Source organism: Delphinus delphis, chromosome 11, assembly GCF_949987515.2.
Source record: "Delphinus delphis chromosome 11, mDelDel1.2, whole genome shotgun sequence".
Classification (NCBI taxonomy): domain Eukaryota; kingdom Metazoa; phylum Chordata; class Mammalia; order Artiodactyla; family Delphinidae; genus Delphinus; species Delphinus delphis.
The window spans coordinates 94,909,135-94,924,070 of record NC_082693.1 but is presented as its reverse complement, the minus strand read 5'-3'; the positions used below and the strand labels follow the sequence as shown (position 1 = coordinate 94,924,070).

Below are 14,936 nucleotides of genomic sequence, written 5' to 3'. Positions count from 1 at the left end.
CTGACCCTTACTGGGAAGGCTTTACATCATAAATGGTAGCTCTTTTACAGTGAGCCTTTACTTCATAGATAAACATTTAAGTTTTAGCACTGAAGATCCTCCATATGGTTCCCTCTCTTCCCTACCCCTCAGGTTTTCCTCTATTCATTCTCTGCTGTTGATTAGGCAGCTGAAGGGGATTCCTCACACACAGCCCATCTTCTTGGCTCTCTATTTCCTTTGTTTGAAATACCACTCCACCACCGTCACATCATCCAGCCAAGTCTGTACCTTTTCCTTCTAAGCTCCTAACATCTCATGAATGCTTCCAGATGCACCATACCCCACAACAGTCTCTCATGCCTAATACATATGTATAACAGAAAAATTTCATGAAACATTTACTGTGTGTACAGTATTTTCAATTTATTCTGCCCTAAAAAAAAAACAGAAAAAGGGGTCACAAATTCAGGAGTCTGGGTGAGTAATATAAGTGATTAAAAGGGAGGCGTGGGATTTCCCTGGTGGCCCAGTGGTTAAGACTCTGCCCTTCCATTGCAGGGGTCATGGGTTCCACCCCTGGTTAGGGAACTAAGATCCCGCATGCCAAGCATTGCTGCCAAGAAAAAAAAAAAAAGCATGATGATCAACGGTATGTGGCACTGGGCCTCAGTGTCTGTGGGACAATAGGGAGTGGTAGGGACCTTGGAACCAGAGAGCACAGGCCCTGTCTAAAGAAGACAGTTGCTGTTCAAGTCCAGACAATTGCCAGCTTGAATACCCAGTGTTAACAGATCTTTTGAATTCAGGACAAGTGGCAAATTAAGATACTTTTGTGCAATCTCCCAATTTTTAAGTGTTGTCAATTTTTTTTTTTTTTTTTGGATGGGTACCATTTTTAAAGTGTTTATTGAACTTGTTACAATATTGCTTCTGGTTTTTTTTTTATGTTTTGGTTTTTTGGCCCTGAGCCTTGTGGGATCTTAGCTCCCCCACCAGGGATAGAACACACATACCCTGCATTGAAAGGTGAAGTCTTAACCACTGGACCACCAGGGAAGTCCCTGTCAACTCATTTTTGAAATTTTAATGTGTCAGTATATGCCAAGGCAATACATCCACCAGATGTGGACCTTGGCCTGCCAATTAGCAGCTTCTAAATTAAGAAAATTAACTTCCCAGGGAATCAAATTCAACTGACTAAATTTCCAAGAGATTGTATGTCACTATATTTTGACCTGTAGCTCTTTATAGTTTGAAGCAAGGACATAAAGGTGAAAGATTCTTTGCCTTGGTTGGAATTTTCCTGCCTTAAAAAAAAAAAAGGACTCCAGTTCCCATCTTTTCCCAGTTATTCAGTTCCTTATCAACTCTATCCCCAAGTGGCCTCTCTGCCACCACCAAGGCTACAATGATACTTTCTTTGAACACGGTAGTTTTAGTGTCTTAGCCAAAGACAGGTTCGTTCACTTACCTTGTTTACTAGAATTCACTCACATCAGGTCAGTACATAGCAAATCATTTGCCCTTGGCATCCATCCAATCACTCTTCTCCAAAGCTAATTTCTGTTGTGGCTGTCTTTGCTCCTGCCCAGTTGAAGGAGTGGATCTGAAGAATCAAACTGAGGAGCTATTTTCTTGGATAACTTAAAAGAAATTACAAAATTTCTCACCCCAACATGTGTATATGAGAGTGTGACTCACCCCTGAGAGTTAACTGGGGCTAATTATGACTAGCCTGACTTGTCACAACAAAACATCTGGCATAACTTGCTTACTCTCAGACAGGGGAGCTGCCTCCACCCTCTCCCCAAGCACACGCTTACTCCTGAAGCTCACCATTTTGATAACAAAGCGTATGCCTGTCAACGTATGATAATTCCAAATGGGAGGGGACTCTGGAATGCTTGAGTAGGAATTCAGCTCACAATTAAGCCCTGGCAAGATGAAATCACACGTTGGGGAGAGAAAAAACGTCCTCCTCACAATGATAAATGGAGACATCAGCAGTTAAGAATGGTGATTGCCTTTTTCCCCTCTATTTTATTTTTTCCTATTTATATGCTAACCCTTTACCCAGGGATCCCATTTACCAAGGAAGCTGGATTTCTCAGTTTTGTTTCAGTGATATTCCTCAAGGCTGGTGTGTTTTCAGCACTGCAGGGGAGATTCGAATAAATACAGAAACGCGCAAAAATTCAACACCTTCCTTCCAGGGATTCACTCCGCTCTCCCACAGCCTGCAGTGAACGGTAGGAAATGTATACCCTTTATCTACTTATATGGACTCCATCCCTCCTTCCTGTGATACCCTAGAAGAATTCGTTTCAACTCACTCTCACCATTCTCATCCTGTCTTGTAAGGTTTCCCAGTAGGATGCAATTTGGCCAGAACGGTGACCTTTAAATTAAGGATAGTACCTATTTGAGACAGGCTTTACATACAGTATCATATTTAATCCCCGCACGATCTCCATTTTAAGGATGAGAAAACAGGTTTGATGATGTAAAGAGATTTGTTGCCATTAAATCAAGATAAAACAGTTGGTGTTGGAACTGGGATTCAAACCCACCTATTTCCACAGCTGCCTCTACTAAATGACTACAAATACCAGCATCCCTTACAATGCCCCAATGCGCAGACGTACTCTCCCCAAGGGCCAGGCTCCTTGGCTCTCGGCCCCCACTTCCCCGTCCTAGAGGTTGGATCGAACACCCAATCAGATGCTGCCGCTCCCTCTTCCCCACCAATGGGAAGGCTGTTGCTAACGTACCGGTTATATTTTTAGCTCTCCAGTACTCTGGCACCCTGAGTCGGCCGGGTCTCGCTGCCCGGTTGGAACTCGCGACGCTGGGGGAGGGGAGGGGAGGGGAGGGGAGGGGAGGGGAGGGGAACGAGGTAAAGGAGGAAAAAGAAGGGGAGGGGCGGAGTGGGGCTAGGCGGAGGAGGCGTGTGTGTGACGCTCTGGAACTCGCTGACGCACAAGCAAGTAGTCCCTTGAGGTGCCCCAGGGGCTGAAGCGCTCAGAGTGTGGGGGATGGGAGCTCTCGGGCTCAGGCTCCCTCCCCTTTTCTGTCCCCTTGGAGTTTGCCCTCCAGTCCAGCGTTTCTCTACAGCAGTCAAAGAAAGCGCATTTAAACCCGCACGCTACCGTTGCTCTCTGCCCCTGCCAAAAAAAGTGATCAAGGGAAAAAAAAAAAAAACTGCAAACCGTTCGTAGCTGGAAACTTTCGCATCTCGCCATCCCACGTGGGTTTGGCGGCTGTTGGGCTGGAACCGTCTGGAATGAAAATAAAGACCGGGGGTGGGGAGAGTTGGGGAATGGGCGATTGAAGAAGGGATGGGAAGACTTCAAGCGCAAGCTCCCAGCGGCCCCGGGCTTTACCACCTGGCAGTCCAGTCCGCCTATGACCTCACTGGGCACAGGCCTCCCTATCCCCAACTCCGCGCCCCGCACAGTCACAAACTAGCCGAGTGGCCCACGTGGCCATAGCCCGGGCCAGGGGTGCCGAGCGCGCGAGGGTGCCGGGTTCGGCGAACCTGGGTCAGCCGCCCGAGGGACCGTCGGGTGCGCAAGCGCGGCGGCTCTGGCACGGGCAGGCGCCACCCCCAACGGCGGGGGCTGTTACTAGAAGACATGTGGCTCTGGTGCCCCTTGAGGGGGGCGCCGACCTGGGAGAAACTACGGGTGTGTCCGCAGAGGAGCTGAGCCCCGCCCGGAGTGGGCAGGGCACAGCTCGCGCGCCTGAGCGGAACCGGCGCTGGCCCTGTCAGCGCCGCGAGGTTAACGGGCGCCAGAGGTGGCAAGCGGAAGGTTAATGTATCGCTCAGCTCCTTTTCCTGGCCGTTCAGCCTCTCCTCGCCCCCTCTTCCTCCCGCTCTGCCCGGGCCCAGGTTTCTCCCTCGCCCTTCCCTCGACGTTACGCGTCCCCCGACGAAGCACCAGGAGCTCGGAATATTCGGGATAAGCCGCCTTGATATAGGTTTGAAACCTTTACAGAGTTCCAGTCAGGCGGCTGGGAAGTAGTCCCGGCCCGGCGCTCGGCCCCGCCCCTGCAGGGCGGAGGGACGCATCACGCAGGGGTGGGGAAGCCGGATCCGTGCGCAGGGTTGCTAAGGGTGAAACTTTTCATTGACTTTGCTCACTTCGGGCAGGGGCGCGGGAAGGAGCGGGTCGTCGGCGGGGAGAACCGAGTGGCTTGGGCGACGCGGGGCCAGAAGGGCAAGACCGTCCGCCGGCCACAGCCGGGACCGTCTTCCGTCCCGCGACACAAGCAACCCTCCGGTCCTCCAGCCTCGCGCCGTCGCCGCTGGCCGGCCCGCCCGCCCTCTGTCCCCCGCCGCTGAGCCCGACCTCCAAAAAGCTGAAAGAATTATTATTGAGATCATAGCCCATACTCCCCTCACTCGCTCCCCCATCCTCAACGAAGAAAAGGACACATCGGCTCCCGGGAAGGGAGAGCAACCTCCGCCCCGCGCCCAGGACCACCCTGGAGGAAGAAGCCGCCCCGCGGCCGGCACACTGCCCCGCCGCCGCGGAGACCCGAGTGAGTGAGTGGGGGGCGTGCGGGCGGGGGGGCTCCCCCGAGACCCAACAGGCCCGACGCCTTCCCCTACCCCCGCCCCACTCCCGCTCTCCGCTTTGGTGGACTCTCCACGTTGCTGTCGCCCCCCCTCTTACACCTGGCCAACATTTTCCGTTCCCCTTCCGCCTCCTCACTGGACCCCACCTTTTCCCCGTGCTCTTCTTTCCCTCACGTTTGCTCTCATCCTGGGGTATCCCAGAGCCCCTTTCTCTCCCTGTTCCAAGTGTGGCCACCTCCTGGGTGCGGTGCATTTCCTCCCTTTTCCCTCCGTTCTTCATATCCTAGAGAGTCGCTAGATTTTCCTCGTTCCCCGCGAAAACATAACTCCCACCACCATTAAATAAAATCAGAAGAAGGAAGGGGATCCAGGCCTTGTTTTTCTGCTTTTCCCGTGTGCGGGGTAGGAGGGTGGTAATAATTAATAGGGCTTATTTTTGGCCCTGTGGAGCCTGAGGGATGGAGGGTGGACACCCCCCTTTTGGACCGGTCAGTGGTGACTGTCCTCTGGCCGCCGAGCCAGAATTTACCATTTGGCTTTAGCTCTTTATCCACGTTAGTGTTTTAAGGGGAAACTGGGCGGAAAAAAGTACCCTTACAGCAGTATCAGTGAGTGGATTCAGGTTGACCCTGGTGAGGTGCCTGGGAGGAAGAGCCTTACTCCTAAGCTCCTGTCCAGAGGATGGACTGTGCCCTTGACCAGAAAGGGAGGGGGAGGAGGAGGGAACAGAGAGAGGAGGGGCAGCTGGCAGCCCTTTCCCACCCCCTAGAGGAACCAGAACCCCACACAGTAGGCGTCAACTCGTGGGCTAGTCGAGGGGGGTCCCTGGTGTCTGCTCAGTATCTAACCTTTCTTTTCTTCTTCCTGCCCACCCTACCGTGGGAGTGGGTCCCTCATCTTTGATTTAACCGCAGAAAAACATCCCTATTGCTTTCTTGGGTGCCTGCCCCCATCCCCCTCTTAAGCGGAGGGGGAGAGAAGCTTGTGTGGGAGGAAGGATTAGGGAGGTTTAACACCCTGCAGAGGAGCTTTGCCGAGGATCTGGTAAGTCTGGTCAATAGAGCAGGCCTTGCAGCGGAAGGAGACTCACAAACAATTTTTAAGTATTAGAAAATGTTGTCAGATGTACAGTTTTTTCTTCCCTGGCTGGGAACTCTTTCCCATTACCTAGCCGGGTCTGGTTACTCGGACTTGGATTAGAAGAGGGGTGAGGCTTGGGCCCTGCTGGCGTCGGGCCTTCTGATTGTCCGCCCGGCGCCTCCCCGCAGCTTAAAACTGGGAATTTCTTTGGCCGAGAGGACGGGAGAACTGGGTTTATTCCTGCCGTTCCATTCCTGGTTGTGAGGTGCTACAGCGGAGCCCGCTGGGCGTTAAGTGAAAAGGCTCTTTCTCTTTGAATCCGCCGTCCCTACAGCAACTCCAAAGGGAAACCACCCAGCCCAAGGAATACAGATTAAGTGGCAGGGGTTTGGGGAGAAGGAGGGATGTGACTCCTATCTATCCCGGCCTACCGCCTTCACCCAGAAAAAACTCATTAGAAGCTGTTAATTCAACGGTCTTGCGAGGCAGTGAAGAGAGAGGAAGAAAGAAAAGTTCAGTTTTTCGGGAAGCCGAGACATGGATATGGTGGGCGACACAATACGGGGAGTAGGCCTTATGGGTAGAATTTATATAAAATGTATTAGGCGGTGGGCGGGGGAGGGGGGGGGGGCGCCAGTCTGCCACAACGCGCATGTGCATCGGAAACTTTTCCTCGGTTCTCCCACCCTCCTCCAGCTCCCCTTACTGGGCATGCGTAGTTCCCCGGCTGAGTCTTCGCAAAGTACGCAGGGAAGTGTAGTGTGCAGAGAAAGTAGGTCGTTTGCTCCAACCTGAGCGTGAGGTTTCTGAAGACTACAATTCCCAGAGCGCAGAGTGCACCTTTGCCCCGGACCTCCCCGTGTATGTTGGGGTTCAGTCAAGTCTTCCTGGCTTCAGAGGAACCTGGAGAGGCCTAAAAAGGGCCCCCTTTTTTTTTTTTTTTGGCCGCCCAGCGGGGTTTTGTAGGATCTTAGTTCCCGACTGGGGATGGAACCCAGGACGTCGGCAGTCAGAGCATGGAGTCCTAACCACTGGACTGCCAGGGAATTCCCAAAAGGGCCCTCTTAGTCGGAAGGAGTCTCGTAGTCAGACTTGGGCTTGCACAGTCCATGTTTTGGGGAGATGGTGTGGGACACTGGGGGGGGGGGTGCAGTCAGTTGGCACAAGTCCTGGTAGCCTTTCAACCACACCCACCCGTCTGCCACCGAGACCATTGTGGTGGGGCCACCCCCTGTCCCGCCAGAGCCGGGCTCCCACTGCCCAGCACCCGGTCTGTGACACCTACTGGCCTTGTCAAAATTGAGGACCCTGAGTCCTCTTTCCACACTCATTTGAATCTGGTAGTGCTTGATTGTCCTATGATTTGGATGTTAAGGCTTGAGGTGCCTGAATATTTTACAGGTGCTCAGGGTTTGGGGGCCCAGTGGGTTCCCTCATTATCCCTCCTTTTCCCCTTTAAAACAACTTTTTCTTCCTAAAAACTGTCCTTCGAGTTTTTGTCAGAAGTTCTCTGGCGTCTCCATTTACCATATCGTTGACTTGCAGCCTCCTTTCAGCTTCTTTCTCCCCTCCCCCGTACGCGGGCCTCTCATTGTTGGTGGCCTCTCCCGTTGCGGAGCACAGGCTCCGGACGCGCAGGCTCAGCGGCTATGGCTCGCGGGCCCATGCCGCTCCGCAGTATGTGGGATCTTCCCGGACCGGGGCACTAACCCGCGTCCCCTACATCGGCAGGCGGACTCTCGACCACTGCGCCACCACGGAAGCCCTCTTCCCCCTTTTTTGACATTCTCTTGAGCACTTACTCCTTTAAAACTCAACACAGGGATCTGAATCCAGGATGAACTTTGTTGCTGGAATTAAAGCAAATGAAGGAGGATAAGATTCTAAATAAAAGGGGACAGAATTTTACTCTCATATTTGCAACTTTTTAATATGTTGACAAAAGGTAGATTTTGCTGTTGTTAAGCACTTAGCCTTTTTTTTTCTTTTTGCCACATTTCTGGCCTTTTGTGCCTGAGTCAGGGTTGGAGAAAGTCTTTGAGTCCTCTCCTGTGGCTTGACTTGAATCTACTTGTTCCTTTTATTGAAGGGTGGTTATTTTTAAGCTAATTTTACCACATTGTATGAATATTTAATATATAAGCTCTAGAACTTGTCCAATAGCCTTAAAAAAATGAACAAACTGATGTGAGTGGTCACTCCTATCTTTAGTTAAAGACAGCACCAGTGCTTTAATCCTCTGTTCCGTAAGCTTCTTGAAGTCAAAATTAGAGCTTGAGCTGCTAGAGCAGAAAATCTCATTCTGGTTGTCCGTCGTTTTTGTAAGGTTCCACCCCACAGCCATCTGGCCTGGCCTGTTCTCGAGTTGAAGAAGCGAAGGTGGCATTATCTACTTCTGATTTGTGCAGCAGCATCACTGACGTATAAATTGGTGTGCCACTTTTTTTTTTAAATAAATTTATTTATTTATTACTTATTTAATTTTGGCTGCGTTGGGTCTTCGTTGCTGTGCGCAGGCTTTCTCGAGTTGCGGCGAGCGGGGGCTACTCTTCGTTGCAGTGCCTGGGCTTCTCATTGCGGTGGCTTCTCTCGTTGTGGAGCACGGGCTCTAGGCTCACGGGCTTCAGTAGTTGTGGCACGTGGGCTCAATATTTGAGGCTCGTGGGCTCTAGAGCCGCAGGCTCGATAGTTGTGGCGCACGGGCTTAGTTGCTCTGCAGCATGTGGGATCTTCCCGGACCAGGACTCGAACCCATATCCCATGCATTGGCAGGCGGATTCTCAACCACTGCGCCACCAGGGAAGCCCCTGGCGTGCAGCTTTAGTTGCTAATGCTGCAGAAAATGGTTAGCTGGGCAGGGCTGATGACAGTGATTCTATTGTATTTTGGGGTAGGAGGCTTATTTCCCAATGACTTTGGCCTGCATTTAAAATGCTCCCATTTTGAGGCCGAACTGTTCAGGGGAGGTGATTTAGAAGGCAGTTACGCAGCAGAGTTTGAGAAGGCATAGCAGGGTGCAGGAGCCCTTTGGACCATGTGGCATGCCAAGAGGCCATGTGGTTCCTTGGGAGAAGGGTCATATGTCATGTTCAAGTTTTACTTTTCAAAAATACTTTGAAGACACTGCCTTTAACTCCAGGCCCATTCTTGGGAACCAGTGCCAACTTTCTTTACAACTTTTTAGTCTCATGTGTGTTGGACACGTCTAGTGGGCCACTGTGGCCCTTACAGGCCTTTGTTCTTGAGGGGAGGCCCATGGTCCTGGTAGCTATCTTTGCATCTGGTGATGAATCCAATCCTCGTAAACAGAAAGCTCCTTATCTTTATCATTCTCCTTCTCTTTAAACCTAGAAGGACCCTGGAATTGATCTTTGGCGACCAGGAATAGACATCTGAACACACATGGAGATTGTCTGTATTGGAGGCTGGGATAGATGGGGAGAAAAGAGTCACCTGAATCCTGAGCCTCCCTGTGGAGGGCTCAGGAGAGGCCATGCTCGTGGCACTTCTTTTGGTGCCCCACGTGACCTTTTGTCTACTCAGACCTGAAGTGAGGGAGGGGCTAGACATGGCCGGCGTCATCAGATACTCCACATTAACCCAGACTCCACATTAACCCAGTGCGTTTTCTCTGATACTCACCCCGGAGAGCTTTGCCTGAGGGTTCCGTCCTTAAAACGCCCTGGGGAGCCATGGTCCCAGGCCGTAGCCAGTTGGGTCAGGTGTTCCGAAAGCTCAAGATCCTCAAGCCTAGAATTAGCACCTGGATACTGTGTGCTGGACCCAGAAGGGATTTTAATCGAAATCCAGCTCCAGGGACAAAAGATGCCCTTGACGGATAGTGGATCAGTCTTGTCTCTGTGCTGAGCTCAGCAGCACATTCTCACCCAGAGGTCTGGTTAGGAACATTTTCTGGCTCTGTCGGCCCTCAAAGATGGCCCTTTTCAGTTCAGTTCTCCTATGGCATGAACCTGGATCTGCCCTTTTGGAGAAGGTGAGGCAATTAGGATCACTGGCTCTCAGGACCTCACAGATCATCTTCCTGAGAAATGAGGCTGGCCCAGACCTCAGGAATAAACCTTTTTGACCTCTGTGGATCTGGCTGTGAGAGAATCCCAAAATAACAAGCTGAGTGTTTATGTTGGACTGCCTCCTCTCCAGGGATCTCCAAACACGTGATGAATCTGGTCTGGTGCCAAGGACAGGTGGTCAGACAGTCCCTGGGAGACAGAGTGATGATGGGTCCCCAGCTGGAGGCTGTAGGGTGATGGAAAATTTCTTCTCTCTGCCCACCTCATCACCTACACTCTAGCCAGAAACTATAGAGATTTCCCTCAGGCCACACCGGTACTGCTCTTAAGGCTTTGTTGGCCTACAGGGCCCACTTCCCTCTCCTTTCCTCTGCTTCCCTAGGGCAGCCCCTAGTCAGTAGTTTCCTTGTTGGTCCATGCCTCTGATTGTGATAGGTCTTGACTTTTTCCTGGGGATCATGCCCCAGTCTCCATTCTTGGAGGCTGTCTGGATGGAAATGCTCGCCTTGGTTACACTGTTCTGCAAAAGAATCAGCTCTGCAAACCCAGAGTGAGCCAGAGCACACGCACACCCAGGGAACTCAGGATAACAAATTGGATGCGATTGGAGTCCTGGCCTCCCGTGAAAAGTTGGCAGTGCTGCTTCCTGTTCAGTGACCTGTATCCCTTTCCATTTAAGGGGTTGAAACTAAAGATTTTAAACTCCTGTCTTGGCCTGTGACAGTTTGGGAGTGGGACTTCACCGAGATATTGCAGAGACAAGTTAGCAAGAGCCTTCCCTTCTCCATCTGATTTAGGAGCTCGATTTTTTTGGTGTCACTCATAAAGTGACCTGAATTCTCAAAATAGTGGAAACCACAGTACCCCTGTTTCTTTAGAAGTACTTAAAAATATTTATCAAGTGCCGACTAAAATATCATGTTACTGATGAAACTAAGGCTCAGAAAAAAGGGACTTGCCCACAGTCACACATATAAACCTGTCACTAGTGCAGCAGAAATGGGACCCTGAGGCTATGTGATCCAAAGTTGGTGCTTTTCTGTCTGATGCCCACTGGCTTTCTGCATATCTACTCATGAAGCCTTTCTTTCTCATTTTTCAGCGTTGTCTGGAGCCCAAGGCTGCCCACCTTACATTTCCTACCACTGTCCTTGGCTTGTGCACGTGCCTGTGCTGATTCTCTGCCTAGGAAAGGACGATGCAGCTGGAGATCAAAGTGGCCCTGAACTTCATCATCTCCTACCTGTACAACAAGCTGCCCCGGCGCCGGGCAGACCTGTTCGGTGAGGAGCTAGAGCGACTCTTGAAAAAGAAATATGAAGGCCACTGGTACCCTGACAAGCCACTGAAGGGCTCTGGCTTCCGCTGTGTCCACATCGGGGAGATAGTGGACCCCGTGGTGGAGCTGGCCGCCAAGCGGAGTGGGCTGGCGGTGGAGGATGTGCGGGCCAACGTGCCCGAGGAGCTGAGTGTCTGGATCGACCCTTTCGAGGTGTCCTACCAGATTGGTGAGAAGGGGGCTGTGAAAGTGCTCTACCTGGATGACAGCGAGGGCTGTGTTGCCCCAGAGCTGGACAAGGAGATCAAGAGCAGCTTCAATCCCGATGCCCAGGTGTTTGTGCCCATCGGCAGCCAGGACAGCTCCCTGTCCAACTCCCCGTCACCGTCCTTTGGCCAGTCGCCCAGCCCCACCTTCATGCCCCGCTCCGCTCAGCCCATCACTTTTACCACCGCCTCCTTCGCAGCCACCAAGTTTGGCTCCACCAAGATGAAGAAGGGGGGCGGGGCAGCGGGTGGGGGGGCGGGGGGCGGGGCAAGTGGCCAGCCGATCCCCCAGCAGCAGCCCCGCATGGCCCGCTCTCCCACCAACAGCCTGCTGAAGCAGAAGAGCCTCTCTCTGTCTCTGCATTCACTGAACTTCATCGCCACCAACCCAGCCCCTCAGTCCCAGCTCTCACCCAATGCCAAGGAGTTCGTGTACAACGGCGGTGGCTCTCCCAGCCTCTTCTGTGATGGGGCCGATGGCCAGGGCAGTGGCACCCCGGCCCCCTTCGGGGGCGGTGGGGCTGGCACCTGCAACAGCAGCAGCTTCGACATGGCCCAGGTGTTTGGAGGTGGCGCCAACAGCCTCTTCTTGGAGAAGGCGCCCTTCGTGGAAGGCCTCAGCTACAACCTGAACACCATGCAGTATCCCAGCCAGCCGTTTCAGCCCGTTGTGCTGGCCAACTGACTGCCCACCTGCCCACGGGGCCAGGAGCACCCAAGACCACAGAAAAGAGAAAGGAAAGGAAAGGCCAAAAAAAAGAGGAAAAGAAAAATACACAAAAAGATTTCCAGTCTTCTCACTCTAACTTCTAGAAACATGACCCAGCCCGGGCATGGAGTGGGAGGGGCCCCTGAAGCTCTGAACAGTGTTTAGCTCAGCCCCCTGCTGCTCTCCTGCCTGCCTCCGATTTATTCGGTTGGTTTGGGTTTTATATTTCTTTTTCTTTTTTTCTTTTTTACATGTAGTTTTCTATATAACATCTTTAATTAGTGGCTTCCTGTGCTAAGAATGGTCCAGATGTGAATTGCTGCTCCCTGCTCCCTCCCTCCCTCCCTCTCTCCCTCTCTCCCTCCCTCCCTCCCTCCTTCGCATGCCTGGTTTAGGGTTGGTGTGTCCCAGCTCACAGGGAAGGAAGACAGTGGCTGGGGCCTGGCCCTCCTCAGAACAGGGAGAGACTGCCCCGTGTCACTGTCTTCATCACCCAGCTGTCCTCTCACTCAGAGCCATCCAACCTCAGCAGGCCTGCTCGGGCCCTGCCACCCAGATAGGTCTGACTCCAGCCCCCGCTTCCTCTCAGGCCTGGGCCCTAGGGAGCTGCCAGCTGGCCACTTGACACCCTCCCCCTAGAGCTGAAGTCTGTGACTCCAGGGAGGTTAGCACTCTGTCTGGTGTCCCTTTCATCTCTGTCCTGTGGCCCCATGCCACCATTCCCACCTGGCCCAGACCATCACCGAGGCCCTGGAGACCCAGCCATTGGCACATGTGGCCTCTCTCATGTAGCCCCTTCTTTCCTGGGCCTGAGTTCTTGGGTAGGGAGGTGGGGTGAGTGTAGGTGTGCGTGTGCATGCGTGCGTGCGTGATTTGCTCTCCTGTTTTAAAGGATTCCGAGCCATGTGAAACTTCCCCTCTGGGTGTGATTCTGGGTCGCAGCAAGTGTTTATTTATGTGTGAGGGTGGGGAATGCACTGGGGGTGGGTTGTCAGTCCTTTTGTGGGGTGCTTCACGTGGTGGCGCCAGACTGGCTGAGCCTGACGCTTCCAGAGGAAAGCACTGCAGAAGGAACTGGTTTCCAGACTGCGGAGGGATCTGCACTTTTGTTTTTGACCAAAAAAAAAAAAAAAAAAAAAAGGTTAGCAGTGAGGGGCTGAGAGAATGCCCAGCCTCTGATACCTAAGAGAAGTCCCTGGACTCGGACCCTCCTATTGTGTGACCTTAGCCCAGGGTGGGAAACGCTTACCTGAGCGCCCTGGGGGGTGGGAGTTTTGGGTCAGTGCCTGTAGTGGGCAGTCCAAAGCCTTGAATTGAGACTTTGGTCTTTTGGCTGTAGATGTCGCTTTAATACATTTCTTCCCCTGCCTGCTTGAGAACCTCTTGGTACCTCTTGCCAGCCCCTCACTGTCTGACCCAGGCCCACTGGGCCCAATGCTGATCTCGAGCAGGCTGGGCTGGACAGGCACTTGGCCACGGCAGGCGCTGTGTCTGGATTCTTGAAGAGCCCTCCCCACCTCTGCTGGAGAGAATTTACCTTGACGCAACCCTAGTGGGCTAGCTTCCACGCCATGACGCTTTGGCAAGTGGGCACGTAGCATCAGGGCCCCCATCACCAAAGCCTTTGGCACCCTACCCTCTCCTCCCAGTGACCCCAAGTTGGCAACTGCTGTGGCAGCGGATCCGGCCCAGACGGACACTGCCAGCCTCCTCTCCCTGCAGTGGGCACCAGCTCTACCTCCCCGCGCGGGGCAGTGCCCTGGCTCCTTGGCCCGGCACCGTCTGTCCCCCCTAGACTTCTCAGGGGCCAGCCCCGTCTGGGCCACCCTCTCCCGAGCCCTCAGCTCCCGCACAGGTGACAGGCCCAGGCTGCTCTCTGGGAAAGGTTGGATGCTGCCTTATGCCCCCTTCCAGCCCCTCTTCCCCCACTCATGCACACAGGCACCCACCACACCCTGGGCGGCTTGTTCCTCACCACATACAGGGAGGGGGAGACCAACCCCTTAGTGTCTTTTGAAATACGAAGAAAAATGTGTGATCAGGAGCATGACTCCTGTGCTGGGCTCTTGGGCCCACCTCAGTCTGTCTCAAATCTAGGCATTTTTGCTTCAACTTTATTTTTTTTTTTAAGAAAACAAAACAAAAATCTGCACTAATTTACCTGGTTTCATAGGAAAACTTTTTTTTTTTATTTTTTACATTTTTTGGTGTCCGTTTGTATTGAATAATTTGCTACATTTGTAAAATGTAAGAGGTATATATAATATATGTATATTTCTAACGTAAAGGTAATTTTTTTCTTTTCAAGATTTTTTCTTAAGAGGAGAGAAAGATATTTTTTCAGGAAAAACAAACTTTAAAATAAAAAAAGAGGAGAATAAAACCTATTTCTCCCCTTTCCCCATCCTCTCTCTGTCTACCCCCCTTTCCCAGGAACAAGTCAAAAGGTGGATCGTCTTGTAAAGGAAGTAAACTTTTAGTCCAGAATGATGTCTTTTTCTCAGTGCAGTGAGCTGTAGATTCTCTAGTTTGACCCCTGGGGATGGGAAGGGGGGCACTGAGGCAACATGGAGAGGAGCTCGCGGGAGCAGGGTAATGAATTTGTTTTCTTTAGTGAAGGAGGAATACAATCAAGTGTTTTGTATTCAGAATGTTGTGCAATATTTTGGAATGGAACATTGGTGTGTTTAGAGATTTAGTTTAAAAACAAAACAAAAAGATTGATCAAATCTGTACAGTTTATATTGTTCCAGATTTTTTTAAGTTTGTATTAAAAGCATGATATATAATAACCTTCTGCTTGCTCCCTGCTTGTTTTGTTTCTGGGGCCCCTTTTGGGATGGGGAGAGTTGGAGTGACCCAGCCCCTGTGAACCTCACGAAACGATTAGTCATCCTCACCTGACCCCTGGGTGGGCACAGTGTCACAGGGCCCTTTTACCACCTCTCCCCTCGGCCCAGGACACTTCCGGGTGCCCATTCCCACAGGGCCTTTTCCACACGGAAGC

At 52.0% G+C, this 14,936-nt stretch overlaps 1 protein-coding gene and 1 long non-coding RNA gene across 5 annotated transcripts; one reads left to right on the top strand and one right to left on the bottom strand.

The window, feature by feature from the left end:
- Positions 1-404: 404 nt before the first annotated feature.
- Positions 405-2,534, bottom strand: LOC132434114 (uncharacterized). Its single transcript, XR_009521266.1, has 3 exons — positions 2,073-2,534; positions 1,454-1,588; positions 405-595 (listed from the first exon to the last, which is right to left on the bottom strand). It is a non-coding gene; the product is annotated as an uncharacterized lncRNA (long non-coding RNA).
- Positions 2,535-4,135: 1,601 nt separating this feature from the next.
- TOB2 (transducer of ERBB2, 2) lies at positions 4,136-14,722 on the top strand. 4 transcript variants are annotated; one of them, XM_060025737.1, is made up of 3 exons: positions 4,136-4,527; positions 7,971-8,065; positions 10,778-14,722. In XM_060025737.1, the coding sequence occupies exon 3, from the start codon at positions 10,874-10,876 to the stop codon at positions 11,903-11,905; it is 1,032 nt and encodes a 343-aa protein (XP_059881720.1). In that variant the 5' UTR covers positions 4,136-4,527; positions 7,971-8,065; positions 10,778-10,873; the 3' UTR covers positions 11,906-14,722. The 4 variants fall into 4 exon arrangements, with proteins under 4 accessions (XP_059881720.1, XP_059881722.1, XP_059881719.1 ...); XM_060025739.1 differs by having other exon boundaries at positions 4,136-4,531; XM_060025736.1 differs by lacking the exon at positions 7,971-8,065.
- The last annotated feature ends 214 nt before the right edge of the window (positions 14,723-14,936 follow it).

Excerpts from the sequence above, each read along its gene's own strand:
- TOB2 (XM_060025736.1), top strand. The coding sequence starts at position 10,874 with ATGCAGCTGGAGATCAAAGTGGCCCTGAACTTCATCATCTCCTACCTG.